A 27,602-nucleotide genomic window follows, 5' to 3' on the forward strand; every position below is an offset into this window, starting at 1 on the left:
ACACAAACATCAAAGTAAAATACTTAACTTTGACCAGACAGCACAACAATCTTGCTCAGAAAGGTCCGCGAACGGTCCACGTGTATGGGATCGCCATTTTGAATTCGGCGGCCGGGCGAGTCTTGAACTGATTTCTATTTTCTATTTCAACTGTTCTCTTGACGTTCGTCTTGATAACTGGCTGTTGAGATAAACGTTAATAACAAAATGTTCAGTTCTGCTTCAGTCTATGGGTGCGGAAGTTGCTTATGACATAAATTTTCAGTAAAAAATTATCATTGCAGGCAGAATTAAACTCGAAACTTTAGATAACCTTGTACGCAGAATATTTCATATTGTATATGGTTTTTTGTTATTTCTGGCCAACAATTAGCAGAAGGCACACAAACATCAAAATAAAATACTTAACTTTGACCAGACAGCACAACAATCTTGCTGGTCCACGTGGATGGTTTTCTTTGGCATCGCCATTTTGAATTTGGCCGGGCGAGTCACCTTCATCTTGACAACTAGCTGTTCAGATAAACCTATATACAACGAAAAAAAAAGGTTCGGCTCAGCTACACTGTACTCCTTAAGGAAGGCCTACGGCCTTCCCGTAGATTAGTGTAAAGGCCTACAAGTAGGAACTAGCAGCGTGCGGGGGACCAAAACGCTCTAGGCAAACGGTCCCCCTACTGGGGTCGGACAAAGCAACCGCAGATTACGCATATAATCGCCGGAACCCACCTTTTAGTCAACGGCGAACTCCTTCTTCCTCGAACAATCTTCTATCTTGCTGAGCTTCGATCTTGCTGTCCACCTTCGATCGCCACCTAATTAAAGAAATTTTTTTTTAACGTTGAGATTATTTTTATAGGCGATAATTACCATGTTATGATAGCAGATCACGTGGTATGATAATGTACGACAACATGCCGATCAAATCCGAACATCATCGTGAGCGATGTTACTATAAACGAATCGCTAAAAGCCTGGAAAAAAGTTATCTTTTGAATTGTCGCTATGTGCCGAATTCTTTGTATTTCTGATGTCAAACAATCCTGTACTTTTTCGCATCATAAATATAAGCTCCTTTGTTTTGGAGACATACAACAGTTTTTTTTATATTTTAGCCAAAACATATAGCAGCAATTACAGATTCACTAAGTTTATTCTCATCTTGATTCACAAATTTTTAAAGGACTTGAATCGATTCCATGCGGTCTACAATAGCTGGGCGAACGTCTTACACCTAAAGTCAGTCAAAGATTGTTGTATCTCAATTCTTTAGCTTCAGTGATAAACCACATGAAGAAAAACATCACACTTAATCACAGAAAACAACACAGATCAGTATACCATGAAAAACATAAAAGGCCTTTAAGATCTCTTATAATAATTACCTTGGCAAACATTTTGCAAGAGAACTCTCACAAAGTCCAGTAAACTGATAACACTAAATGACATGCCTCCGAATAGCTTTTGTTCTGCCCCGGGAAGGTCTTCGTTGGCAGTTCCTTGGCTAGCAATAATAGAACAAAATGATTAGGACTCCATATTCTGGATGGCGTTGGCCTTGCAGCACTTGTCCACAGGATGTAAATTGACAGTCATCTCAGGCAGTCATCTAAAGTAGTCATCTCGGGCAGTCATCTCGGGCAGTCATCTAAGGCAGTCATCTCAGGCAGTCATCTCAGGCAGTAAATTAAATAGTAATTTCAATTGGAAAAATCGAACCTTTCCCATGCAGTATTCGAATCCAACCTTACAACCTGGTAGGCCGTAGCCTTGACCACTGGGCCATCGGAGTTATGTTGATAGCAGCCTTAATATATATATGTTATTTCGGTGGCCCAGTGGTCAAGGTTACGGCTTACTAGGTTGTAAGCGTTGGTTTGAATCCTGCATGGGGAAAGGTTCAATTTTTCCACCGAAATTACTACTTAATTTAAAATTCATCGAAAAGGATTAGGTCAAATAAAGAACAATAGCTTTCGACAAATGACGCGGTGGTCTAGTGGTTAGGACGTTCGTCTGTCAATCCGAGGACAAACGGTTCAACTCCTGGCAACGAAACAAAACTAGCCTGAAAAATTTCAGTGTGATTTGGAATGATTAAAACAGTTAAAAACTTCTCGGCCTTTCCGAAAGACTGTAAATTGAAAAAGATTTGAAATAAAAAAACACAAAAAAAATTCTGAATTGACCAAAATGGTAAGGGGTAAGCCTTACCATTTTGATCAATTTCGACGATTTTTTAATGTTCCAAAAACCAACCAAATATGCTCTAAAATGAAAGATATTAGTCTTAGGAGGCCATTTTTAGCATTTTAAGACAGTTCTTGAACAGTTGAAAAAGTCGTCAAAATTGACCAAAATGGTAAGGGGTAAGCCTTACCATTTTGGTCAATATCGACGATTTTTTAATGTTCCAAAAACCAACCAAATATGCTCTAAAATCAAAGATATTAGTCTTAGGAAGCCATTTTTAGCATTTTAAGACAGTTCTTGAACAGTTCAAAAAGTCGTCAAAATTGACCAAAATGGTAAGGGGTGAGCCCTAAATTTCGACGATTTTTAATCTTCCAAAAACCAACCAAATATGCTCTAAAATGAAAGATATTAGTCTTAGGAAGCCATTTTTAGCATTTTAAGACAGTTTTGGAACAATTCAAAAAGTCGTCAAAATTGACCAAAATGGCAAGGCTTACCCCTTACTGAAAAATCGTCAAAATTGACCCAAATAGGAAGGCTTACCCTTTACGATTTTGGTCAATTTTGACTGGAAAGTCTTTAGAGGTTAAAAAATATTTGTGTTGGTTACCTGTGTCCTGACACAGACTGCCCAAGATAGACACAAGGTTGCCCAAGACATGCAGATACAGTTGCCCAAGACAAATACTTCACGTCTGGAAAAAATTAATAAAATTTTCGAAAATAAAAAGTAGTTAAATTTAGCAGTAATGCTAAAGGGTACCCCTTATCATTTTGCCAAAAATTGACTGGAAATGACTTTAGATCTTTAAAAAAAATACTTGTCTTGGGCTACTGTGTCCTGACACAGTTGCCCAAGACAGACACAGTTGCCCAAGACAAATTTCTCTTGTTTAGGAAAAAATAATAAAATTTTTAAAATAGTAAGGCTTACCCCTTACCATTTTGGTCAATTTTGACGACTTTTTGAACTGTTCAAAAACTGTCTTAAAATGAAGTAAAAAAACCTTCTTTGACCACCAGCAGCGGTGGGTGAGTGGGTTAGAAGAGTGGTTAGTCCTTAGGCGCTGGTTCAAGCTCTTGCAGTGTCAAATTCTTATTTAATTTCAAAGTCTCCAAAGAAAGGATTAAATGGAATAAAAAACTTTTGTCTTTCATCACCAGCATGAGGCCAACTGGGTTAGGACAGTGGTCTGTCCATAGGCGGTGGTTGAAGCTCTTGCAGTGTCAAAAAAATAAGTTGCCAATTCTTATTTAATTCCAAAGTCTTGATAAGGTGATAAAAACTTTAAGTCTAAAAAATTCTACGTCATATTATACGTCCTATATAAGATTTGGTATTTTATCTAAACCTTTTTTACGGTTATAATGAAAAACATTCTTCCAAGGATTGGAACCATCGACTTAAACGTTGCGAAACGGTTCATACCTAAATCTCTTCTTTGGCGTCAAGATGAAAACATTTCCCTCATGGAAGATTCGAACCATCAACTTGCAAGTTGTGAGGCCATTGTCGTCACCAATCACCAGACTTTCTTATTTGACTTCATCGTTTCTTTGAAGACTTCAAAATGAAATAATTATCCTGCAGTGGGAAAAAGAAACGTTGCAGGGATTCGAACCTACACCTTACCACTCTGGCCATCGGTGTTGGTTGCCAAAGTCTACAGTTTTTCACCAAATCGTTTCTCTGAAGACTTTGAAATGAAAGAATAATACTAAGAAGAATAAATATTCCTGGTATACTAGAAATAACGCAAAATCTTTGTTTACAAATAAATTGTACAACATCGCTCCATAAATATTTACACTAAAACAAGTCCAGCTTATTAGTGAGTATCCTTTTTTGTATGATAGTGTTAAAAAGTACTATATAAATTTGTTTCAGTATTTATGTCCGGAACGATAATACACATTTTCTTCCAGTCTCAGTAAAAAGAGCAAAATCAAAATGAAATAAATGATCAAAAATGGCCTCGCTTTTATGTCTTTTAGGAAACATGATGAGTAAATAGTTCATGTATGAATAGTTCATGTACGAACTTAGTAACCGTTAGTTAAATCACAAATCTGCTTTGTGATTAATATCGTCTTATTAACAGAGCGCGAGGTCTTTACCGAGAAATATCGGAGCGAGGTCTTTTTGTACAGACCGAGCTCGAAGAGTGAGGTCCGATCTTTCTCGGTAAAACCGAGCAAGAGGGGTTAATAAAAAGTTTATCATATGCCCTAAGGCATGTATTTGCACTTGAAACAAACAAGAAATGCGTGAATTCGTATTAGTAGCCTTGGTTTCCGATTTTTCATTGATACTTCATGTCATTCATTTATGTTGACAACAAACAAAGAGCGTACCTTAGTTTTCAAATCAGAAATTAGATACAAACAAACATTTCTCAAATGAGGCAAAATTATGTGCGATTTAAAATAGTCATTGTTAAATACAAAATACCGTTCGAAAATACGATAACAGATTATTCGGCGGATTCATCTCGTTCGGCCATCTTTAGATGGACAAATTCTTGGGCTACCTCCTCCGTGGTTCTCTGCGCCAAAATTCTTATAATAGTTTGACCGATGTTGTCCAAGGTCAGCGACCTTCCCAATGGACATGAGCATGCGCAAGACGCCATTGAGACGACTTGAGAAAGTTGTAGGACAGTGGTTCCTAAGAGTCGATTCCTTCGCGTTAGACAGTAATCTTTGACACTGAATTGAATTTCGTAGCCATCCGCCTCGTCTTCGTTTCCAAGATTGCTAAAATACGAAGCGAGGTTCAGTGAGTATCGTCAAATTTGTGAACATTTTTTCACGCTAAGCCAATCAGAATGCCTAAATTTTTACTACTTCATGTAAAATGGTATATATTGTACCATTTTACTGATTTAGGTTGATAATGAGAATGTAGACAAATGTGCTGATTGGTTTGAAACGAAATTTTAAAATTTTCTCCTTATTTGCACTCACTAGTAAAATGTTTCATTGAAAGATGGATTCCAGTTATTTCTCTTGGATCTAGTTTGATAACGGCGACGTCTCGACGAAAGATGAGGTCCGACCACCATTATTTCCACGAATGGATTGAACATTCCTGAAGCACAGTACACAGTTAGTTACGACATGATTGCTCATGAAGGCAAGGCATCGCTAGTTAAGAGGGTTGGATGACATTGAAGAGGAAAAAAACACACATAGCATCCTTTACCTGCAGCATGCCACCGAAGGTCTTTCGCTTCAACAACTGGAAAAAATGATATACGGAACATCAAAATTAGTACAAGGTAGGCCAAGATTGATGGAAACATATTCATTTATTGGCCTTTTTGAAAGAAGAAATTAAAGTAAAGATTCTTTCTTAGAGCAATAAAGGTTAAATAGCAAAATTTATTTATTAAACGACATAAACTACAGGGTTTTGTTTACGGTAAAGTGAAGATTTAACACACGGAAAGTCACAAACTCTACACCAAGTTAAACGGACATCTTGGTCACATTTATACAAACCTTTTACGGTTAATTTATGGTCTCCTGTTCCAGGATGGCTCATGTAGTCTACTTGAATCGACAACTCCCCGACAGGATCATCGACAGCTTCTTTTGCTAAAAGAAAGAGAGTTCTTAAAATGCCTTTCCATCGATCAAAAGCAATACTGAAGCGAACAATCATGGGCCATGCAATAAATCTTCTATGCCAACCTTGTTGTTGCTGTGTTTTAACAAACGTCTTGATCAAGGTATCCGTAGTTTGCGTGTAAAGAGACAACGCTTTCTTTAATTTGTGAAGTTCGGGCGACTTCTCAAGAAAAGCTCGTTTCAACCCCTTGCCTTTATTGTGGAAATAATCCTGTAATCACAAACACAGTGTTTAAACGTCAATTGCATGTTTAAAAAGTTAAGTCACTCAAAATTTTCAAAAATTATTTTGACGAAACTCTTATTCCCACCCAACAGTACTTCATAGTATTCACGGGTACTTTGAACTCAATCTTATACAATTAATTTCAGGATTTTTCCAAGCCCCAAGTGCGAATCACGGACCATATTCTTCGCACAACTTCTACACGGATGAGAAATAATTACCTTCAGCCGGATCAAAGCGGCTTCCAGTACACCGCATTGCTTGTGAGACAATCTTTTTGTCTCTTCAATTTCAAGATCCTGAAACAAAGGTATATATATACTGCATCAGAAACCAAACTGTGAATTCCTCCAGAAAAAGATACAGAGCATAATGGATTACCTTTGTCTTGAACGGGGGCAAGACAATCACCCTCTCAAATGTTGTTAAAACCTCCTTCCATAATTCCTGAAATAAAAAGAAAAACAAATTGAATATCAACAATTTTGGTGAAAAAAAGTTTTCTCCTCAGATAATCTAAAAAAATCTACCGATTACGACTATGAAAACCTTATCCATTCCATTGTATTTAGTCTGTTTTTCTCTCCTTAAAAACAAACCCATCTTTCATGCATTTTTTGATTTCTTAGTATGAATTGTTTGCAAGTAGCGTACACAGAAACAGCCCATATAGAATATTTGACTTTATATATAATATTTTACAACCTAATCGTGTCTACAATATTTACAGAATAACTATACAACAATGACTAGGTCATTTAACGACAAGAAAATGGACTGACATTTTTTTTACATTGAAAGAAAAACAAACAAATTGCTCGTCGATTTTGGATCAGTTTATGAATTAACGACTTCATTGTGAACGTCTGATGGAACCAAGCTATTTGCTACAAATCAATTATTTTAATGTGAACATACAATTGTAGCTTTTTCCAGGAACGTTCTTTGTTTATACAAACTTACTGCACTGAGCGACCGCGAAAAGTTGACACAACTTGTCTTAAGATTGGATTTCGCCAGAAGAATATCATAGAATTAAGAACGGAATTAAGAAACGCAAACGTCATCATCAGTGCAAATATATTGTTCACTAAAAACTTGTCCTTTTCATTCAGAGGGTACACGAAACAAGAGGGAAGGAAGCAAACCATTTGACATAATAGTACGAGAAAACATGATTTGGCTAGTCTCGTTTCTTGTTGAAATTCACGTTCTTCCTTTCTGTCCGAAGGACTTTGCACGGCTGCTCCGTTCAGAGCTCTCTTCCTCGACCGAGTCCGCTTCCTCAGCAGAAGGAAGATTCTTGCGTACACAAATGTGGCAAACACGATGAAAACGAATACCATGAGAGCGTTTACGTTTATGAAAATCGGCGGTGATATTGCTGACAGGAAGAGAAGGCATGTTGTTGCAATGCAAGAGCCTGTGATGTATTTTAAAAGTTTGTTTTTGGTAACTTTAGTGCGATGGACGAGAGGATGGAAAATTCCCATGTGGCGTTCGAAGGTGATCGCTGCCAGCACTTGAAACGAAGTGTTTGTGAAGAATACCACAACTTTTAAAAGCATCAGATTCAACATGCAATTTGGTCTCTCATTCACTTCCATCCCTAAACCAATCGTAAACAGAGGTAGAGAAATGGTACCGACCGCCGTGTCGAACAAGGATTGGACCAGAATTAGGAAGAAGCAGACCTTCTCTTTGAGTTTTGGAGATTTCAAAATCGTCGAAGCGGCAATGAGATTCAGGAGGACAGTTGGAACGATCAACAGACCATCGAGTATGCACAACGAAGCTCCGATGATTTGATTATTTTTTTACTTTCCGGAAATCGGGTGATAACAGTAAATGTCTCCCCGAGAAGGTAGCAATTCTTAAAATATTCTGCGTCAGTGAAATTCATAGTTCTTGAAGACGATTTACAGATAAAAATATGTGATACGTTTTCCCGCGATGTCCATGGCATGATAGTTAGATGCTTTTATAGATAATATAGTAAGGATAATTACTTGAGCAATATATTGATATAGTCTGTTTGGCAAATTTCAAACTGCGAGAACTTTTAATTCAAACGGTTAACACATATGTACAATGTTCCTCGAATATAATCCATTTGCAAAGACCTACATTTGCACTTAAAGTGCAAAAAGGGCTTTTTATCGAACGATTATTATAATTATATATTGCCTTTCGAAGTTTAATATAAATGCCCCATTTCGCTCGTTTTATGCAATTTCGTATTGGATAAAAGGATTTAATGGTTTTACATCACACCCGTAGGAAAGAACATCTGGAAAGGCAATTTTTTGCAGTAATTGCAACCTTACAAAGAAATTACAAACCTTAGCGACTCTTTTAAGTACAGATTTTTCACACTGAACTGCGATCAACATGAGTCTGGCCTGAAGAGGTTCAAGTAATGGACCCAGGACGTGTTCTGTTTGTTTCTTCAGCACCTCCGGACCGACGGTCTGGAAATTTTCAGTACCCTTAATTCTGAGAAAATGAAACAAATTTAGTTTGGTAAAGGTTTTCACGCGAGTGACTTGTTTTCGTCGTAGGCTTAAATCATAAATATTTCGAAACTACAGGAAAATAGTTTTTAAAGCAAAACGGATGCCATTAACAGACTGCGTTTAATCTATATTGAGAGCCGTCTACACTTGCGATCTTTGCTGCGATTTTCTTCTTTTGATAGATGCGAACGAGTGATTCAGTTACTGATGTTTAAATAAGAGTTCTTATACATCAGAGCATTCGTAACTAATTACTCGTTCACATCTACCAAAAGAAGAAAATCGCAGCAAAAATCTCAAGTGTAAACGATTCTTTTAGGCTTTTTTGACATGCAGGTGTTTGGATTCAAAAGGCATTATCCAGGGACAGCTTGTATTTGAGCGAATTCATAAACCATAAAAAAAGGATTTAAGGATTTTAATTTCGAGTTGAAATCATTAACATTTTCAAACCAAATAAGCTACAAAAACTTTAATAGTTCCTGACTTGAATTTGAGACGTGTACGAATTCCCCTCGAGATTAAGAAACTAAATTAAACCCTTTAGAAATTACCCAACATCAAGCGAAGTGCCACAAAACCATCTCGGGAAATGTACTCAAATACAACTGGAACGATAACTAGTGGGGAACATGTCCATGTATATTATTTGCCTAAAACCCAAATAGTTTCTCTGTGTTTCAAGATCCACAAATGTTGCGCAGCCTGTTTTTAAACTGAGGCTACTGAAAATTGCTGTTCGGTGTTAAAAGGAAAAAAAAATTGGCTGAAGAAGTTAAATTAAGGATTTTAAAATTACAAAATCAAATGCTCTTTGGTCTAAAATTGGCAAATTATTTTGTGGCTATCAAATTGTCTTGCAATTTGCATACTCAATTTTGATATCAATCAGTCCAGTATAAATAGGTAGAGTAAACTCACTTGTTCAATTCTTGATCAACGGCTTTGATTGGTTCAGTGAAATCGATGCTGTCAGCATACGTTTTACACAGTTCATCCAGGACTGAGCTGAGGTGCACTTGAAGTTCGGTGAAGCTTTCTTTACACTCTTCCGGCAACTGAAACAGCCATCAAATTTGTGTAAGAAACTATACACCGCTCGGAAACTAGGATCACTATTGACTGGAAGCAGATAATAATCTGTTTCCATTGCAGAAGCTGTTTAAAAACGGGAAATTCTATACCTCGTCAGCACCCATCGACTTGTAGATCTGCTGAAGATGATTTCTGCTTTCTTGGATATTATTGGTAAGAATACACACCTTCATTGGGAAAAATATGAATAAAGACGATATACCGGGTAAGAATTTAAGGCTTTGTGACGGATTATCGACAGAGGCCGGTTGGAGCTAACTGCAATCAGCAGGAAAATCCAGTATTTTGTCTTTCTTATCGATGAATATTTTTATGAAACCGGTCTCAAATGACATGAAATAGTACAGCAATTTTACCTTAACTCTCTCATCTTCCCGACAATAACCCGAGAACAGTTTCTTTGTTTCTTCGGAGTAATCCAGTAGAACTCTGAAAATCGTCTGAAAATGGAACGAAACACTATAGCAAATATAATGATGTAAGAAATTCATCCGCAAAACGTGAGGTCGCTTTGGCGAATTTAGAGACAGCCGTGCAATTAGACGGCAAAAACGTATACGCCGTTACACAGTCAAACAAACCTGTGTAAACTTTAACAAGTAGACTTTTAACGTCGGTGGACTGGGACATTCAAGTTGTCTAATGATGTCGTAACTCTGTCAAAAGAGAAAAAAGATCGGAATTGTAAGAGAACATCGTTCATTTCAGGTGCCATATCGAAATTGGTTCGGTTCATACAACCATGTTGTTCACTTTGCCTCATTTGCTACTGACTTCACTGTTTTATGGTAAAATACGTGGTCAATGGCGTAATGAAGCAAGTTTTTCTGCATTATATCGAAAAACAGCAAAACAAACCTGATTTAAACTCCAGAATATATCCACAACAGATGTTGAGAAATTGGAATGCTCTGAGCTTGGTTGAAACTATAGACGGAAATATAATTCTAATATTTTTGCATTATACTGTTAGAAGTTCCCCAAATAAAGGATTAGACCAACGGATTCGTTTAGGCATGCAATGAATAGAATACAACAAAAAAACTTACGCCATTTTTCTTGTCTTTCTCAAGAGCCTCCACCAGCAAATCCATCGCGATTTTCTCATTTTCCTCCAGCCAACGAAGAACAAACAACTCGAACCAACTGTAAAATTGAAGAAGAGATTCACTGCGAGTTTTTAAACGAAAACATTTCAAGAAAGGAGTCTGATTTAGCTTTTTTAACTTATATGAAGGTTGATCACTGTACAAGCTAGCACATACATAACAAAGCAATCTATAAGCTGGACTTACGATGAATATGCAGGTACCTCCTCTTGAATTATTGAGCAATTGGCAATGTATTCATTGTAAAACCATTTCACCTAAACAGAAAAATATTGACTGAAAATTGAAGTAATTTTCTTACTATCATCAGTAATAATATACATGCATGATAACTTTTGTTTAATTTTACATCGCGAAGCGGCGTATATTCCTTTTACATCCATTATATTCTCGATGCTTACTTTAAAATGCAAGTTGATGTAGTCAGTTGTCGCCCATTTCGGCTTGGATTCGTGTTCTGAAAGAAGACATTACATGCCGTTGATACAGGAAGGAATCATTGAGATGAATAATAAACCAGTTTATTCATCTCAATGGAACTAATACAATACGTTTCGAGAAACCTTCTGTGCAACAAATTGATACATTACGTTTCAATGTTTCTGTTAAATCTGACGTGAATGACAGCCACATCGTCGATGCAGACATTTCACCGATATTCAAATCCGAGAATCTGGAAAAAGTCGTAAAGATTTCTCGTAAACCAAACACGTTGTATTTTTCTAAGCTTGAATCTGCCATCTATCACACAAACAACTTTTCTACACCACCTTTGCAATACGGATACCTCTCCAGCACGATATGAGAATCTCTTAAATACTGACCCCTTCCACTCGAACGTAAATCTCCCACACATACCTCTCGCGTTCTAACACATTTAAACACGAACATCTCTCAAACACAAACATCTTTCTGACACAAACATCGCTCTAACACGAACATCTCTCTAGCACGAACATCTTTCTAACACGAACATCTCTCTAGCACGAACATCTCTCTAACACGAACATCTCTCTAACACGAACATTTCTCCAACACGAAAATTTCTCTATAACACGAACGTCTCCCTAACACGTACGAAAATTTCCCTAACAAGAGGGCGTACTGTACTTACTGACTCAACACGGGGGTGTAATGTTTTTTATCCTCTTCAATGACGGACACCATAAGAGTAATTAACTGAGGCCAGAAATCAATGTGACTTGGTGAACGCACGCAATAATCCTTCCCTGATCCAGATTGCTCGTACAATTGACTGCAGTTGTTGAAGATAAACTGGTATGTGTGTTCTAAACAATTCTGTGATAAACAGTTCGGTCATTATTTCATCAACTACAATATAATGTTAAATACAGTAGTACATCGAAGGCATCTTGGTAGTTGAGAAGTTGACACGTATTTTAAGATCGAGAGTTTGCTGAAATCAAATAACTTGGTAACATTCCTTTACCTTCACGCATTCGGCGACTACGACAGATGTTCTCGGTGGGTTGTTCATCTCTTGCACCTAAGCATAACAAAAATGATGTTAGTCGTTTTCCCAATTTAGTTCAGTTCAGTTCAGTTCAGTTCGGCTCGGCTCGGCTCGGCTCGACTCGGTTCGGTTCCGTTCAGTTCAGCTATCATCCGATACCTACCTTTAATCTAAAAAACGTGATGCTAGTCAACAGATCCACAGTAGATTTCAAGTCCGTCATTTTCTCCTGGTTGTTCGACGGAAAGTTCGTCTGCGAATATGAAACATCACATCGTTACGACGTTAGGTCGTTAATCTAACCTGTATTCCATCGAGTTTGTATGAGATAAGTCCTTTGCGAAGTTAGTTGATCAGGGATTTATATGGCCTTCCCGGGTCTTCCCAGTTCAATATTCAGAAATAAAGTAATCACAAACTCACTCTGTAACCTTGAAGGTCGACCCGCAGTAAATTGTGCAATTGATCCAAAATCTTCACAAACCGTTCTCGCTGTGAAAAAACATTCATATAAGAATTTGATTCGGAAGACATATATAGATCTTAAATAAAAGCTTGCGTAATGACGTATTTTGCGGCGAAGCGCGTTTGTGATTCAGTGATTGGTTAATGCGCCCAGTTGACGAATCACAACATGCTTGATCCGTAAACTACTGTACGTCACAAACTACGTGAAGGCCCATACACTGTAGCTTGACTAGGACGCATAAAACGACACATATATAGCGTTGATCTGAACGCTGTCGAGCCATAATAAAATGTATACAACTGTCCCTGGCGTACAATACAATACGAAACATTTCACATATACTCACTCCAAAATTGATTGCTGCAAATCTGTCGCAGGCCGATGCGATATTACTTGATGTTGTATGGGCAAAGAAAGCGTTGACATTTGCAAGTAATTTACTCATCACATCCGGGACACCAGGGCTTGTGTAGTGAATCGCCAAGCAAGAGAAATGCCTGCAAAACAGACGGACTTAAATGGGCAAATTTCTTGATATACAGTAACTCTAGCATTCCCATTAAAAAAGGCTCCTTCGCACCAAGATAACATCAGCAACACCTGTTTTAACTTCTGGGAATTAATTTGAAGTCTATACATGTAAATGAACTCTTTGCGGTGTTGGATTTCTCCCTACTTGCTTTGAAACGAGTTTTGTCCACAGTTGAAATCTTCCATTAAGCAGTGTGGGAGAGAATTTAAAGACATTATTTCACCAGTCCAATTTATCGTACAATCCTCTACACGATCTATTGTCACTGCTGAACGAGAAAGACAATTTTCTCGACAACCAGAAAACTTACGTCATGGCTTGATAAATGGTCTCAATTCCATATCTCATTGAAAATTCCTTTACAACTTCTTGATAGTCCCCAGGGAAATACACTTTCCAGGCTTCCTCCTGAAAGGTTAATTTGCATCATACATTATCGAATGTAGATTGTCATAAAAATACATAATTAGCTTCTTCACATTCACAAACAGATCATATTGCTCCGAAGGAAAGAATCCTATGACTTTACCTTTTCAGAAACCTTCGGTATAGGAACTTTGTCGTCATTTTGTTTGCAGAGATAGTGGAACATGTTCTAAAAAATATTCAGGAAGTTCAAGTTTCTGCTAATCTTTCGCATTTGTGATAAGTTAGGCCTATCGCAATTGATCGATGCATTTTTCCTCAAATCAGCACTTTGCTAATTATAGAATCAAACTCCACATTCTGTAGTGAACTAAAGTATGTGTTCTCGTACCTCGTGTAGACTGGTATACTGCGTGTGATAGGGAACAAGCTTTTCCTCGCCTTTTATCTCGATGCTAATATGAAGTCGTATAGCTCCTGATACCGCAGATCGGTCGGTTCGTTTCTCTAAAGTAACGCGTAAAAATAATCATGTCCATGCAAGTTATTTTAAACATACGTGAACAGTGTTGTGCTGCATCCTGTGAGCAGCATTGTTAACGGTGTTTGCTAAACTATTTTTACTGTTGAAACTTGGTGACAATCACATGTTATCAAAGTCTTTCTTACCAAGGTTATACCACACATCCATTTCCCCGCTTAAAGTACGAACTTCAATAATGGCTTGACCAAGGAAATCATCTGTCTCCCGTGTAAACTTCGACAGCACTTTGGATCTGAGATCATCATCTTCATCCCTGGATACAAAACCACATCAACACATTACCATCAATAGTCCCTCATCAGTCCCTCATCAGTCCCTCATCAGTCCCTCATCAGTCCCTCATCAGTCCCTCTTTCCATGCTGGGAAATGTCCGGAATAATAGCTAAGGCGGTTTATATGGATGACAATCGTGGGTACAAATCACGCACTAAAATTACAAGATTCTTTGCTTACCAAACACGAACTTTGATTCGATCCGTAAAGTTGTGACATTCGCTGAAAAATACAGAATACCAACAGTCATTGTAGAATTGACAGGAATCTCAGAAATCTTGATCATTCTGGGGCTGGATCATGAGCAATAGTAATACCATTCGCAACCAGTCCAACTATAATCATTGTATGTAGAATCGACAGAGACCTTAATCATTAGGCAGCTGGGGTCGGTTGGATAAAACTCTTGACTACATTTTGCATTGTTAAATCATAGTTAACTCAGAAACATACAACTCAGATTAGCCAATTCTGTCCTTAACTACCGTTAAAAGTTAACTAGTCTTTTCTACAACTGCCACTGGAGTAGTCAACTTACAAATGAAACGTCTCATCCCAGGTTGGGTTCAATTCATGAGGAATTGTCTTTGTCCGTTTCTTCGTTCTTCCAACATGAACTGTCACGTACGGATCACTTGTGCCTGGGAAAGTAAAAAGAAAAACTAATGAATGTAAATTTTCAGACTCATCGCTATCTTTATCTTGTATCATCATCTTATATCAAAGTTTCGTTTTCACGAGAGTCTCCGTTTCGAAAGAGGTATATTGTATATTGCGCTTAATCACCGGCACATTACCTGTTTTATCCTTGGCAATAAGCCCCTGGGCACAGACCACTGTTATGGCTAGCTTTGCCGACCATTTCGACGTTCCTGCAAGAATCTGTTGATGAGCATTCTGAAGATGGACAAGATGCTGATTGTTGTCCACCTGGAACACGTCCCTGAAATTAAAGAAAATTTTACCACTTGTTAACTTGTATGGTTTTCATAGAAAACTTCACCCATCCACCCACCAACCTTATCATATCAAATGATTTTTCTTTCATTTGCTGCCGTTCACGCATGCGCTCTTTAATTGCTTTTGTTACAGCCTCTTGTTTGAAACCTTCGCCTTCTTTGGCCGCCTTTTCAGCGGCACCTGGAAACAAGAAAAAAGAATTAAATCGATTAAGATTTAGTCGAGAAAAACTACTTCAAAAACTGGATCACTGGCTTAGACATCCATGCATCGAAATACTTGGATATAGATCAGTTCCTCGATATTTTGTAAATACATGTAAGCTATCTTCTCATGACTGAGCATTCACTTTTTACTTACGTTGCAAACAATCAGCATTTAGCAAATCTTTACATTTCTCGTGACACTTTACTCCACACTCTAAACAACGACAATGAAATTTGTTCAAACTGCGTACGTACAACCATCTCCGTTCTTTCCTTATAAGTCTTCAACTTCCGTTGTTAGCCAACGAAGAAAACTCTCGATAATTTCGTTTGGAAAAGAAAAGTGTTTGAGATTCCAACGGCAACGGTGTTTTCAAACTTAAAACTCAAGTGAACTGATCTTTATCGTCAGCCGTCAAAAAGGAACCTTACACAGAATGCCTTTTCATTTACATCCTTTCAAGTGAACAAATTGTAGAAGATTAAAAAGATGCCGAAATCTATTGCTTGAAATATATAGTGTTGTTTATCCTTCACAAGATGGATAATGATCTCATGGTATTGTATTTCAAGGAAGTCAAGGTAACAGGAAGAAAGGACTTGACCTTTGTAATACAGGATATGCATGGTAAAGTTTTATTTCATGATCCCGTGACCAAAAAGTATGCGCCATTCATTCACTTGATATGACCATCTGTGAACGTTACTGTACTAATTCGTTGACTGACTTACGTTTGCAGCGGAGGCCTTGTCGCGCCAGTCCCCACAGAAGTTCCTCGCATTCGTAGCAAAACGCAGGCACTTGGGTTGACCAAATGGCGAACTCGTGAGGTGTTGTATCTGCAAACAAAACATATAATATAAGTTATATAACATCGTACGTCGTGCCTGCTTAACTAGTGTTGATTTGCATTCGCACTGAAACTTCCTGCTGTAACCATAAAAACTTTATTAACAGTGTAGAACTTAAAAGTGTAGTGTAGAACTACATGTCGTTGTTTTATCGAGAAAGATGTGTTGGAAATTTTATAAAACGTTTCTCACACCTGAAATTGGATACAACATCGCTTGCAATGTCTTTTTGTACACATGCAGTTTCTAGAACGAAAGAATGTTTCAATTAATTTGTAATCATGGCAAATAACTGGATATTATTGGACAGTTTACTATAGACGTACGATAACTCAGTTTCTATAGAGAGTCAACGATCTTTATTCCGAGTGCAAATCAAACAAGGAACAACATTTCAACACAGAGTAAATTTAAGAACCGTGTGTCGTAGGACTGCTATAGCTCGGTGTTAAAATGTAAAAAAAAATACTATGTTTTCGTACCATATCTTCATCTGTGAGATTAGCTCGTTGGGCCATCGACAGTCTAGCCATTCTCCTTGCTGAAACGTGAGACTAAAATAGGGAAAATAGTTCACACTTTAGCACTTAAAAAATTTAGCACTTATGTGTCAACTTCCGAACCATTGACTGAATTTTTATGCAAAGCAGGTCTAAGAGGAGTTAGGTCTATGCGGAAGATGAAAAAATGACCTCATATTGTTAATTTAAGAAACAATCTTTTAGCCTAGCAACACGGGAAAATATACAGCATAGGTGCTGCTCACGAACAAAACTTCGTAGGCATTACTTTGTGCCATACTAACCAACGCATGAACACCCAAAGCTTCTGTGTGTGGCTTTAGATCTGGACACATGTCGATGTTGCTCAAAAATTTATTTCTGTAGAAACGATGGAAATAATATTTTGATTGTCAATTTGATAACAAATTAAGCTAATCTTTGTGCGGTTGTATTCGCGATCTCTCATAGTTAAATGGACATTCTTATTAGTATTACTGGCTGTATTCTGCAATCATTCTTCGCTCTTTTAAAGTGAGAAAGGTTTTTATTGAAATGCTAAAGAACTGCTCTTTCATGCATGCTAGCATTACATCATTATATTAAATACATCCTGCAAGGAATTCTGTCAATTTCCGTTTTGCCTTCCTGGAAACATGGGTCAAACATCCTGTATGACTCATTGTAAGTCAATTCCTTGAAATACTCAGCAATTTCTTCAGAACTTAAGAATTACCGACGCAAAATTCTACGTGTGATCACAAAACCTTGAACAGTGTAAACCGGGCTATTTTTAAAACAAGGAACGGGTAATATGGGGAAGGTAATGGGGAATGGTCGCAGGAATGTCATTTTTGTGCTCTCAAAGCATATAAGAATGAAAGAGAAGCGTGAGAAATATTTTGCACCGGTTTCCCCGTTAAATTCTTATTATACAAGATTATATCTATTTTTTCATATCCCCGTCATTCCTCGACCACTCGCCGGTCATTTCCCGAACATACCCCGACCATTCGCCGGTCACTCCCCGACCATTCCTTTCCCTTCTCCGTTCCCTGTTTTAAAGATAGACGGTGTAAACTGTGCCTTACCCGTATTCGCTAAGAGCTGCAGATATTTTCTCCTCGTTCTTCGGTGAAATACGAAATCCTCTTTTTCTCTTCGGTCGCTTCACCCTGTTGCCATCCTCACCGCCACCTCTGCTTGAAACAGATCCTTCTCGACTGCTGTCCATGTCGTAGTCGGATAAACTTGTATTATCACCGCCCGTAATCTGAGGAAATTGAAAGATTCTGTGGGCGCCATGTTTAAAACATTTCCATACTACTCAAGAGGTTCAAAGTTTGATAAAAAAGGATGCTAATTTTTCGGGTAAGAACCGATTATCAGTCGACTTTTTTTGCTTTCTAAAATTTACAATATCGATTGCACGACATGTAAGATCTCTTTAAAACAGCAGAGGCAAATTGTTTTACCACTTCTTCGGTATACCATGCACTGTAAACATGGCGATTTGGGTTCAAAATTGTCTGATTTATCTAAGGGATTATCGATCTACCCTGACCCTTGTCCATTTTGTCGCCTTAGTATACACAAGATTATTAATTCGGACGGTTCGTTTTTACTGTGTGCTAGCTTCAAATTTTCAGTTCAAGTGATACTTTCAGAGTATTGTTTTCTAAATATTTTTGCTCGACAAATTTGAAGTCTAAGTGTTACGAGGATTTCAAAGAATGCATCAATTTTCAATAAAAGAAAACGTCTTTTAAAGTTTTAAAAGGAATACTTACTCCATCCGGCGTTAAATAATTAACTTCTGATTCAAAGGAAGGGTCTCGTGGTGGCATGCCCTTTCTCACGACCTGCCTTCGGCTAAGACTCGGCGAGTTTCGTGGAGACTCCGGTACGAGAAGAGCGTCGTGTGATTTCGGTTTTTCCATGTCTGCCTCAACATCGCTGTTTTCTTTCAATGCGCAATTCTCCGGGTCGACCTTTTTCTCTTCAGTGGACGAAGGACCGTCTTTGGAGTCGTAAATCTTCTTTCCTAAACAAGAAGAGAAAACGTTTATTAAAAACAGATATACGAGCTGACAATCTATATATTTAATCCTTGAAATGCGTTAGATAAATTGCTTTTGCAGACCTGCATATGTATGCTAAGCTTAAATTACGATATCAGTGAATTTAAGACTGTATAAAATCTACGCAAAAATCTGTCGCCATATTCACAATTTTTTTTGCGGAGAGAAGGTTTATCGACTGCAGTTGGTAAACAAAGTCTGAAACGTGTTTATTACAAGGTGAAATTGGTTTCCAAACATCAGCAACTGATCCTAAATGTGAAGTTTATCATTTTATGTCTTCGTAGTATTAGTGCCGTACCGTGATCCTGATCTGACAACAACGATTTCAATTCCGAGTGCCGAGAAACTTGCTTTTGAATGATGTGGAGTTCATCTTGCATAATGGCGTTCAACCAGTCCAACTTCTCCTGAAGATTTGCTGCCTCGCTCTCCGTGAGACCTGAAAGGTGTGGAAATGAAACAATTCATGCACAGAGTAAGTTATATACATATGCCAGCAAACTACATACATTTAATTACATTCATTATTCTGCTAAAACGTCGAACTTGTTATGACAAGATGGCCACAGCTTGTGCGGCGTAAAAACTTCGTAAATATGATACATAATCAGTTATTGACAAACAAAGCCAAATTTACGTTAACAAGAGCGATGTTGAAGCAGGTTTAGGTTTACTAGGTTCATTTTTGGGGCAGGGAAACTCTTAAAAGTAGCTATAAGATTAAGCGAGAAAGATACATATTTAAGTTGCTATTTTAAATGCAAGTTTTGATATCAAAGGGGTATTCACCATTATCGAAGTTATGTAAATAGACCGGAAATCTAAATATATTAAAAAAAATTCAAACAAGCTCGTTTTGCCGGGATTTTCAGTGATTAAAGGGGAAATTCATGTTGTATACAATCGAGGTTAAATGTATAAGCTTGATTCATCATGCAGGGAAGATTTACATCAAGTACCATGGCTGGGGTGGTAAGACGGTCATGCGTACAAAGTCGCCCATGCTGGCTAAAGTATAGTTTAATGATGCCATGTTGTGTCTAGCTCTGCTGTATCAGCCCATGTGTGGGGATGTCTTAGGATTTCAAACGTTAAGAAAATTTACCATTTGGGAGAGAAAATCTGGTCGCAATACACAGTTTATGACCGGCTTCTATAACACCAGAATAACCAACACGATACAATGGAATCCATATACTACTGCTTTCCTGAATAATAAAAAAAAGATAAATATAATAAATATGATAAATATGATAAATACGATAAATATGATACATATGATACATATGATACATATGATAAATATGATAAATATGATATATATGATAAATATGATATATATGATAAATATGATAAACATACAGTCAAGATATGTCATGTTAGGAAATGAAGATACAACACATACAAACCATGACACAGAGATATTTTAGTATATATAGACGGATCTCATTTTTATTACAACTGGGTTAGAGAAATTTTAGCTGGATAAGCTAGTGAAGGCCCGTTTACACTTGCAAATGTTTGGAGTGATTTTATGACCGATTTCTTGAATCTTTTGGTAGATGTAAATGAGTAGATGTGTTACGAAGGCTCTGATGCATAAGAGCTTTTTGAACATCCGTAACTAAATCACTCGTTCACATCTTTCAAACGAAGAAAATCGCACATAATAAAATCGCAACAAAAATTGCAAGTGTAAACGGGCCTTGAGGAAAAAATAGTATCAAAATAATTTTGCTACACAGTGAGATTGGAAACGAAAAATAAGGACATCAGCATTCAACAAAGAAACAAACGAAAACAACCCAACAGAGAGGCATGTTACAATTGTTTTCATTTGAAAAGTACAATTTGTGTTAAAGTTAAGCGAAATAGAATCTGGATAAGTTTTTATGTAGTATAAAATGGACATTGTAAAATCACCTCGTTTGAATGGTGGATATGTATGAGAGGGATTCGAGCAGATCCAACCAACGTGTCCCGTATCAAACCACGACTCCATAACTCCAGATTCAAGTCACGATTGAGTTCAGTCGTTTCACTACAGTACAGACGGTCAAAATATTATTACGCTGGTCAATTCTTTATCTATAAAACCGCTTATTTATCTTTCTTTTTAAAGAGTTACATCATTAATGTATCATGTATCAAGAGTTACATCATTAACATCGTGCTACTTTCTGGGTGAAATGAAATCCACTCTTCAGTCCAAGCGAAATATTCAGTAAAAAATACTCACAACAGGAACTCTTCTCGCCACACAGGGCTCGCTCCACGAGCGACTTCCGTTTTGGAAATAGCATTGTGCAAAATTATCTTCACATAGCTGTTGATGTTACCTAAATACAAGAAAACCAAATTAAAAACTGAACCTGATTCTTATCTCAATTTTTTTCTGTTGTCGACTAGCTTGCAATGCACCTAGATAAACAACTCTGTCTAATGCCCAATGATTTTTTCAAACAGATTTAAATTGAGGACGGGAGCGTCAAAAACGACGTGAGAATGGCGAAATGTGGCGATGTGTCTTTCTGGACGGCATTTCTTTGTCATTCCAACGATTCCAACGCCGTCTTCGACAATGTTTCCGTCCTCAATCTGCCTCCAACACGCCATGACTATTAAGTGTTTTCTCGATTGAATATTGACTTCAATCAGGGATGTATAAAGAAGTAGTGGTGGTATTGAGAGCTTTTTGATGCAAACAAAGATCTTTCAAACATCTAACTCTTTTTTCATCCAAATAATTCAAAGACTATTATGTAAAGGCCCGTTCACACTTGCGATTTTTGCTGGGACTTTATGTGCAATTTTCTTCTTTTAATAGATGTAAACCAGTGAATTATTTACAGATGTTCTGGTAAAGCTCTTAGCATTCGTAACTAGTCACTAGTTCACATCTATCAAAAGAATTAAGTCGCACAAAAAATCGCAGCAAAAATTGCAGGTGTAAAAATTCCAAAATTATGTAAGATGCAAAATTATTCCTAAAAGTTAATTCGGTTTTGGCATGGTATAGTTAGCAAATAACCTGGTATTCTTCAGGCAGACATGCATTGCTAACCAATACCAGCTACTACCACTGAAAAAGGTAGAGTAGAGGCCCATGTAATTCTACTAACCAACTGGTATACCTTGACATGTAAGATCCGGTTTACACTGTTAAAGTTTCTGTATTCACATTTAAAAATTTGCATTGGTAAATCCCAAGTGCTCGAGTATACCGCGATGAAGTAACTCAGTGTTTACCACTGTTTAACTTTGCTTTGACTATTTCTACCTAATATTTTGGGTTTATAAGAATTGCCGCTTGAAAATGTGTGATCACAGAAAAATTTAACAGTGTAAACTGGGTCTAACTCTATTAGCACACAAACAGCGAAATTCAACAAAGGAAAGTTGCAAAGAATTGAACGAATAACCCTTTCCAACAGAACGATTAAGGGATTGGGGACTAGTAGGCAGTCCTCAGATCCAGCTTCTTCATCTACCTCTTTTATCCACGTTTCCTCCTTTAAGCTATGAAATATTGCGCCGGAAAATTGGGTTCTTTGATATTTCCAATGCTGAATTTTGCCGCATCAATATCAGTAGACGTTGCCTTTACTGATAAGTAATATAACCAGGCAATAGACAGAGTGATGTGTGTAATATTAATGTGTGTTTTGTACATTGCAAGGGCTTGAATATAACCTGTTTAAAATGTAAACAAACTACAAACCCAAGTTATTTGGTTAAAATTTGGTTTCGGCTACAATTTAGAACAAAATTTCAACTAACATATTCACGGTTGTGAAGCCAAAACATTCATGGTGTGCTTCGGGTAGTGTAGATATCATTTATTAAAGATGTTACGTATTGGCAATATTAAATTACTATTGAACGATATTAACCGTGATAACAAACTAAATTGTTCCTGATTTAATTGAAAAGAAGATTCGATTCAAATCGCAGACACGATGTTATAGCAACATATAAAAGTCTTTAGAAAGGTCATTATTTACTAGACACACACAGCAGGAAGGAATTAGATGTCAAATTCATTAGATTTAAATGCGAATGCTCGCTAAACACCAATGTAGCAAATTATCCCTCCTATTAGCTAGGCTATAATTCTATAAACTAACAAACATGTTACATACCGGTTTGACCTTCTACTTTCCCTTTATGGACTAAAAAAAAGCAACGGAGCAGGCAATAAATAAATAATTACTTGGTTAAACTAGCCAGACTTGGGCCAAATATAACCTATCAAAGCACTTTTATTTATTTACTCACTGAATACGACTAGAACGGTCATTTTCGCCACAGCAAACGTGTATATAGCCTCATGATCAATACAGGATGTTCAAACGCGAAACGACATATCTTTATGGTGTTACAAATCAAGAAACTTTCATGGCATGCTTAGTTTTGTATTTTCCTGCCAGAGCTTCCTACGCGATTTGTTACTGACAATTATCATATATTCAAATGCTTCCTTCAGTTGCTTGCATAATTTAATACGCGTAATCAAATATCACGGCTTATATTTGCCTTTAGGGGGGCTTTTGAGTTGCTGTTGTATTGCACCCCATTGTGAAGTTCAGTGAACAGTTGTTCTCAGGTTTGGGGTTAGAATTTTCATATAAGCGAAGCCATTTCATCCAGAACTGCATATATTCAGCTGTTTGAACTCTAGTAAGCTTAAATTAGTTAAACGTGACCGATCTATGTCGAAGAGTATTATGCACGTGCGACAGAAGATCAAAACACTGTTTGTAATTTGAACCTACATGACAAATTTAGAAGAATAGGTTTAAGAGCTCGATTGTCCCCAGCAAAAATTGATTTGAAAGACAATGGAATTTCCTTTGTGGCAAGTTCGATGCAAACGGCGATCACCATAAGCGAAATGACTGTAATATTCACGCCCATGACGGAACTAAACTCTTTTGTGTTTTGGGAACGAAGTGAAATTACTCGCGTTTTTCTTGATACAATCTGTCATGGTCAGCAATGGTCCGAAATATGACATTTTGTAAACTCAAGATATAAGCTATTGAAAAATTTCCGCTCAGCTGTTGTAATTTGACAAAAGGTGTGAAATGTGAATCTGAATTATTGTGTTAAGTCGTATTCGTTTTGGAAGTCGAATTTTAACCGTACGGAACTCGAATTTTGGAAGTCGAATTTTAAACGTACGAGAGATAACAAAACTAGTCAACTGCACCTGTTCAAGCTGGGTTTTATGTGATATAACTTCGTTATATATAATTCGGTAACTTTGTCCTGATTCATATGTCCTATTTTTTTGTCATTTATTGCTATGGAAAATTCGACATATTAAAACCGAATTATAACAAATTGCAACAAATTACGACGTGTGCTTGACGATGAATTACGACGAATTATGTCATCATATCAAAACCAGCCTTTTGACAAAAGGAGATAGTCTAATTAGGTTAAAAGTTCGCCGCGGCAAATATGCATATATAAACAGCATCAATTTTTCCTTTTTTTTGCTCACCCTGTAAAGGTCTGTTCAGAAGATGCAATTTTGTCATATCCAATTCACTTCTGACGTATTGAATGTAGTCTTATCACTGAGTTTTATTTAACGAAGCAGTGCTGCGTTGGTTTAAGTCGCTTTGCATTTTGCAACTCATATACATTGCAAGTCAACAGACTATAAAGGCCCGTTTACACTTGCGGTTTTCGCTGCAAATTTATACGCGATTTTCTTCTTTTGATGGATATGAACGAGTGAATTAGTTACTGATGTTCAAATAGGAGCTCGTACACATCAGAGCATTCGTAACTTATTACTTGTTCACATCTATCAAAAGAAAAATCGCAGCCTTAAAATATCCATGAGAAGGGAATTGGATTCAACAAAACTGCATGAATCGCGCGAACAGACTTTCTCTCCACTTCTCTACTTACCAACAACATGAAGTACACTGAGAAATTTCTTTTTTGAGCTCGGTGATTGTAAATGGGCGCTGTCATGGGTCTCTTCTTCGCAGTCAGATTCGTCATCATTTCGCTCAACTTTAACCGAATCTTGCTGCCTGAAAGATGCAATATGACGATTGACAAATACTATTACTACCGATTAGGCTAAACCCTACCGCACACAGTATAAACTATACGGCTACACATTTGTGTCCGATTTGGTTACATCCGCTATATTAAACTGAGAACTTCCTCGTTCATCATGGAAATGAGCTAAAATTTCCGGTGGTATATGGCGCTCTACCGTACGTCTAGACCAGCAAATTGAATACAAGTATTCCTTGGCATGTATATCGTATATTGAAAAGCCCACACATTCATGCAGCCGTTACAAATATTGAAAAGTCCTAAAATGTCCGTAGGATCTCTCAATGTAATCCATGCAGAAATATATGCACGTATACACTATACAGTTAACATCACTTGTGAATTACAAATAAAAAGTTGATCTTTTACAGATATTGTAGATTTTTTATAATGTCTGCTTATATAAGGTCTGTACTAACCGCATTTCCCTTGAGGACCAGCTTAAACCATTATACAAACCAATTATGATAGGTTTTGTGTTAAATGGTTAACAGTGTCACTCGAATTCAAAGCTTTCGAGAACAATATACAAATGTTTCAAACATTGAATTTCCTGAATCTTCACTCACCCCGTGAAAAAATTGCCCATTTTCATCGATTAAGCACCTTCCAGGTAACATATGGTTCTCGCTAGTTCGCACTCCGCGACTTACTAAGTCAAGACGATCACTTGGAACACGAAGGTTGAACGTAATTTGAGTTAAAAGCCGAATGAGAAACGTATTTTTAAATACAGACACAAGCAACGGATATATGTATAATGTTTACATACGATGATATTATAGGCTTGGGTATATCCAAGTGAAACCGCTCACTGATTTCTAAGAGATTCGTGCTGATCTAGGATTTCATCTCTTTCTGGGCTACTCGAATGAACGTTGTAAAACGACAATGGGATATTTTCCAGGCGTTTGACCGTAGTTCCAAAGCAATGTAAACTGTGTTTACATTACGAAGCACGAGTTCGTTTATTTAAATTACAAGCGAGCTCGTTTGTCAACTTTCATTGGTTGAAGGAAGCGAACGTGTCCCAAATGCAAATTGTGATCACTCGGGAATGATGGTTTTATAAGGTTATTGTTTGTGCTGATGACGGGACAATTACTTGGCCGTGGAATGATTAATCATTGACATTGTACAAATAGTTCACATCCTCGTTTATTCTCCAATTAAACCGCTACCAGCTCTCGCAGAGAGACAAAAAATTGAGAAATTCTTGGTAATGAGAAAGTGATTGTGGGAAACGCATGCAGCCATGCATGCGCGGTTCACGTGCACAAATCAATACTGATGAGTGCCGCCCGGTTTTGGCTTTCTATTCCTATATAACGTTTTTTCATATATCACGTATTCGGCTCTTATAGTGCACGTGCATAACTAAAAACAATTATATTCACAGGAAGACTTCTCTACCTATTGGCACACTGGAACACCACATACAATAACATTTTATTCTGAACGTAGCCTATATACATATAATCTGATGTAGCTTTTATCATTCAAGACCCGTTTACACAACACTCGATTTATTGGCACGGCACGGCTAAAACGGGTTCCGTGCCCATTTCATTCGTGCTCGGCCATTGTTTTGGTAGCCTGAACACTAATAAAATTGGGCACCGGTACCAATTTTAGCCGTACCGTGCCATGCCCATAATGATTGAGTGTTTAGTGTAAACGGGGCTTCCGATAATGCCAGCCATGTTCGTCGTTCAAATGCATCGAAATCAATAAAGAGCCTGTGGCGAAATTTGTTGAATACGCAATTAATCGAACCTTTTTTTATGCTCGAGATATGAAATTGAGAAACTTGTCAAAAGTAATTCTAATCAAATATATATAATACATACATTATACAATATATAATGCTTATAGCTATATATATGTGAAGTACTCAGCGCTCCTCAATTGATTCTATATAATGTTTAGAGTATATACATGCAAATGTAAAGTATTAGCTTTTTCATTTAATCAATATATATGTATATATCGGTTTTAATTCTTAAGTTTCTCGATATCATGTTCAAGACAATTAGAATGGAAATAAACGAATATACAATGCTCCCAGCATTTGCAATTCGCGGATATATGTTATATCTACTGAAGTTCATTCTCAAAGACTGGTAATTTCATATATGAAGCTGCTGGATATTCCGTATATAGCTTCCGGCGTTCGCGGGATAAGCGAGTTAACCCAATTCGTAAAAAACGACATTGATGAAACAACACTCTTCGCGATCGAGCTAGCGCCACAGAAGCAATTCATGCTTTGCAATTAAAACAACTTATTATATGATTATAAGTTCACCGAGCATACTCGAAATTCGAATTCTATGATCATGCATTTAGCGATATAATAAAGATATATACTTAAAATCAACAAACTCACCGATTTAAACAAAATAAACCTCCCATATCCTTTATTCACGGATCTATTTCAGACTAGAACATCAGGATGTGAAGTTGTGTAGCGGGCTATCAT

General features: G+C 37.2%; 1 protein-coding gene and 1 long non-coding RNA gene across 5 annotated transcripts; both read right to left on the reverse strand.

Moving 5' to 3' along the window:
• Window positions 1-420: 420 nt before the first annotated feature.
• LOC114522636 lies at window positions 421-2,888 on the reverse strand. Of its 2 annotated transcripts, XR_003686922.1 has the most exons (4): window positions 2,807-2,888; window positions 1,386-1,504; window positions 730-815; window positions 421-527 (listed from the first exon to the last, which is right to left on the reverse strand). It is a non-coding gene; the product is annotated as an uncharacterized LOC114522636 (long non-coding RNA). The 2 variants fall into 2 exon arrangements; XR_003686921.1 differs by lacking the exon at window positions 2,807-2,888 and having other exon boundaries at window positions 1,386-1,662.
• Window positions 2,889-3,924: 1,036 nt separating this feature from the next.
• LOC114522532 (protein unc-13 homolog B-like) lies at window positions 3,925-27,583 on the reverse strand. Of its 3 annotated transcripts, none has more exons than XM_028543240.1 (44): window positions 27,510-27,583; window positions 24,962-25,089; window positions 23,179-23,208; window positions 21,276-21,375; window positions 20,960-21,077; window positions 20,142-20,244; window positions 19,335-19,475; window positions 18,743-18,996; window positions 18,044-18,225; window positions 17,258-17,333; window positions 16,935-17,006; window positions 16,647-16,698; window positions 16,333-16,440; window positions 15,755-15,814; window positions 15,454-15,574; window positions 15,232-15,377; window positions 14,973-15,075; window positions 14,615-14,656; window positions 14,286-14,413; window positions 14,008-14,123; window positions 13,780-13,845; window positions 13,561-13,658; window positions 13,065-13,215; window positions 12,673-12,741; window positions 12,413-12,502; window positions 12,226-12,282; window positions 11,890-12,074; window positions 11,366-11,448; window positions 11,177-11,232; window positions 10,962-11,032; window positions 10,716-10,812; window positions 10,525-10,593; window positions 10,248-10,322; window positions 10,023-10,106; window positions 9,756-9,833; window positions 9,493-9,629; window positions 8,398-8,551; window positions 6,437-6,502; window positions 6,277-6,354; window positions 5,893-6,040; window positions 5,701-5,796; window positions 5,402-5,437; window positions 5,164-5,287; window positions 3,925-4,953 (listed from the first exon to the last, which is right to left on the reverse strand). In XM_028543240.1, the coding sequence occupies exons 1-44, from the start codon at window positions 27,533-27,535 to the stop codon at window positions 4,671-4,673; spliced, it is 4,557 nt and encodes a 1,518-aa protein (XP_028399041.1). In that variant the 5' UTR covers window positions 27,536-27,583; the 3' UTR covers window positions 3,925-4,670. The 3 variants fall into 3 exon arrangements, with proteins under 3 accessions (XP_028399041.1, XP_028399040.1, XP_028399042.1); XM_028543239.1 differs by lacking the exon at window positions 27,510-27,583 and adding an exon at window positions 25,690-26,019; XM_028543241.1 differs by lacking the exons at window positions 24,962-25,089; window positions 27,510-27,583 and adding an exon at window positions 23,315-23,495.
• Window positions 27,584-27,602: the final 19 nt, after the last annotated feature.

This window comes from Dendronephthya gigantea, unplaced genomic scaffold (assembly GCF_004324835.1).
Source record: "Dendronephthya gigantea isolate DGI-Jeju-01 unplaced genomic scaffold, DenGig_1.0 000023F, whole genome shotgun sequence".
In the NCBI taxonomy this organism is placed as follows: Eukaryota; Metazoa; Cnidaria; class Anthozoa; order Malacalcyonacea; family Nephtheidae; genus Dendronephthya; species Dendronephthya gigantea.

Coding starts and splice junctions, on each gene's coding strand:
- LOC114522532 (XM_028543240.1), bottom strand. CDS start 27,535: ATGGGAGGTTTATTTTGTTTAAATCG. Junction 18,226..18,742: donor ATTATTTAACGCCGGATGGA/GTAAGTATTCCT, acceptor CAATTTCCTCAG/ATTACGGGCGGTGATAATAC. Junction 4,954..5,163: donor TTCAATGAAACATTTTACTA/GTGAGTGCAAAT, acceptor TTCGTATTTTAG/CAATCTTGGAAACGAAGACG.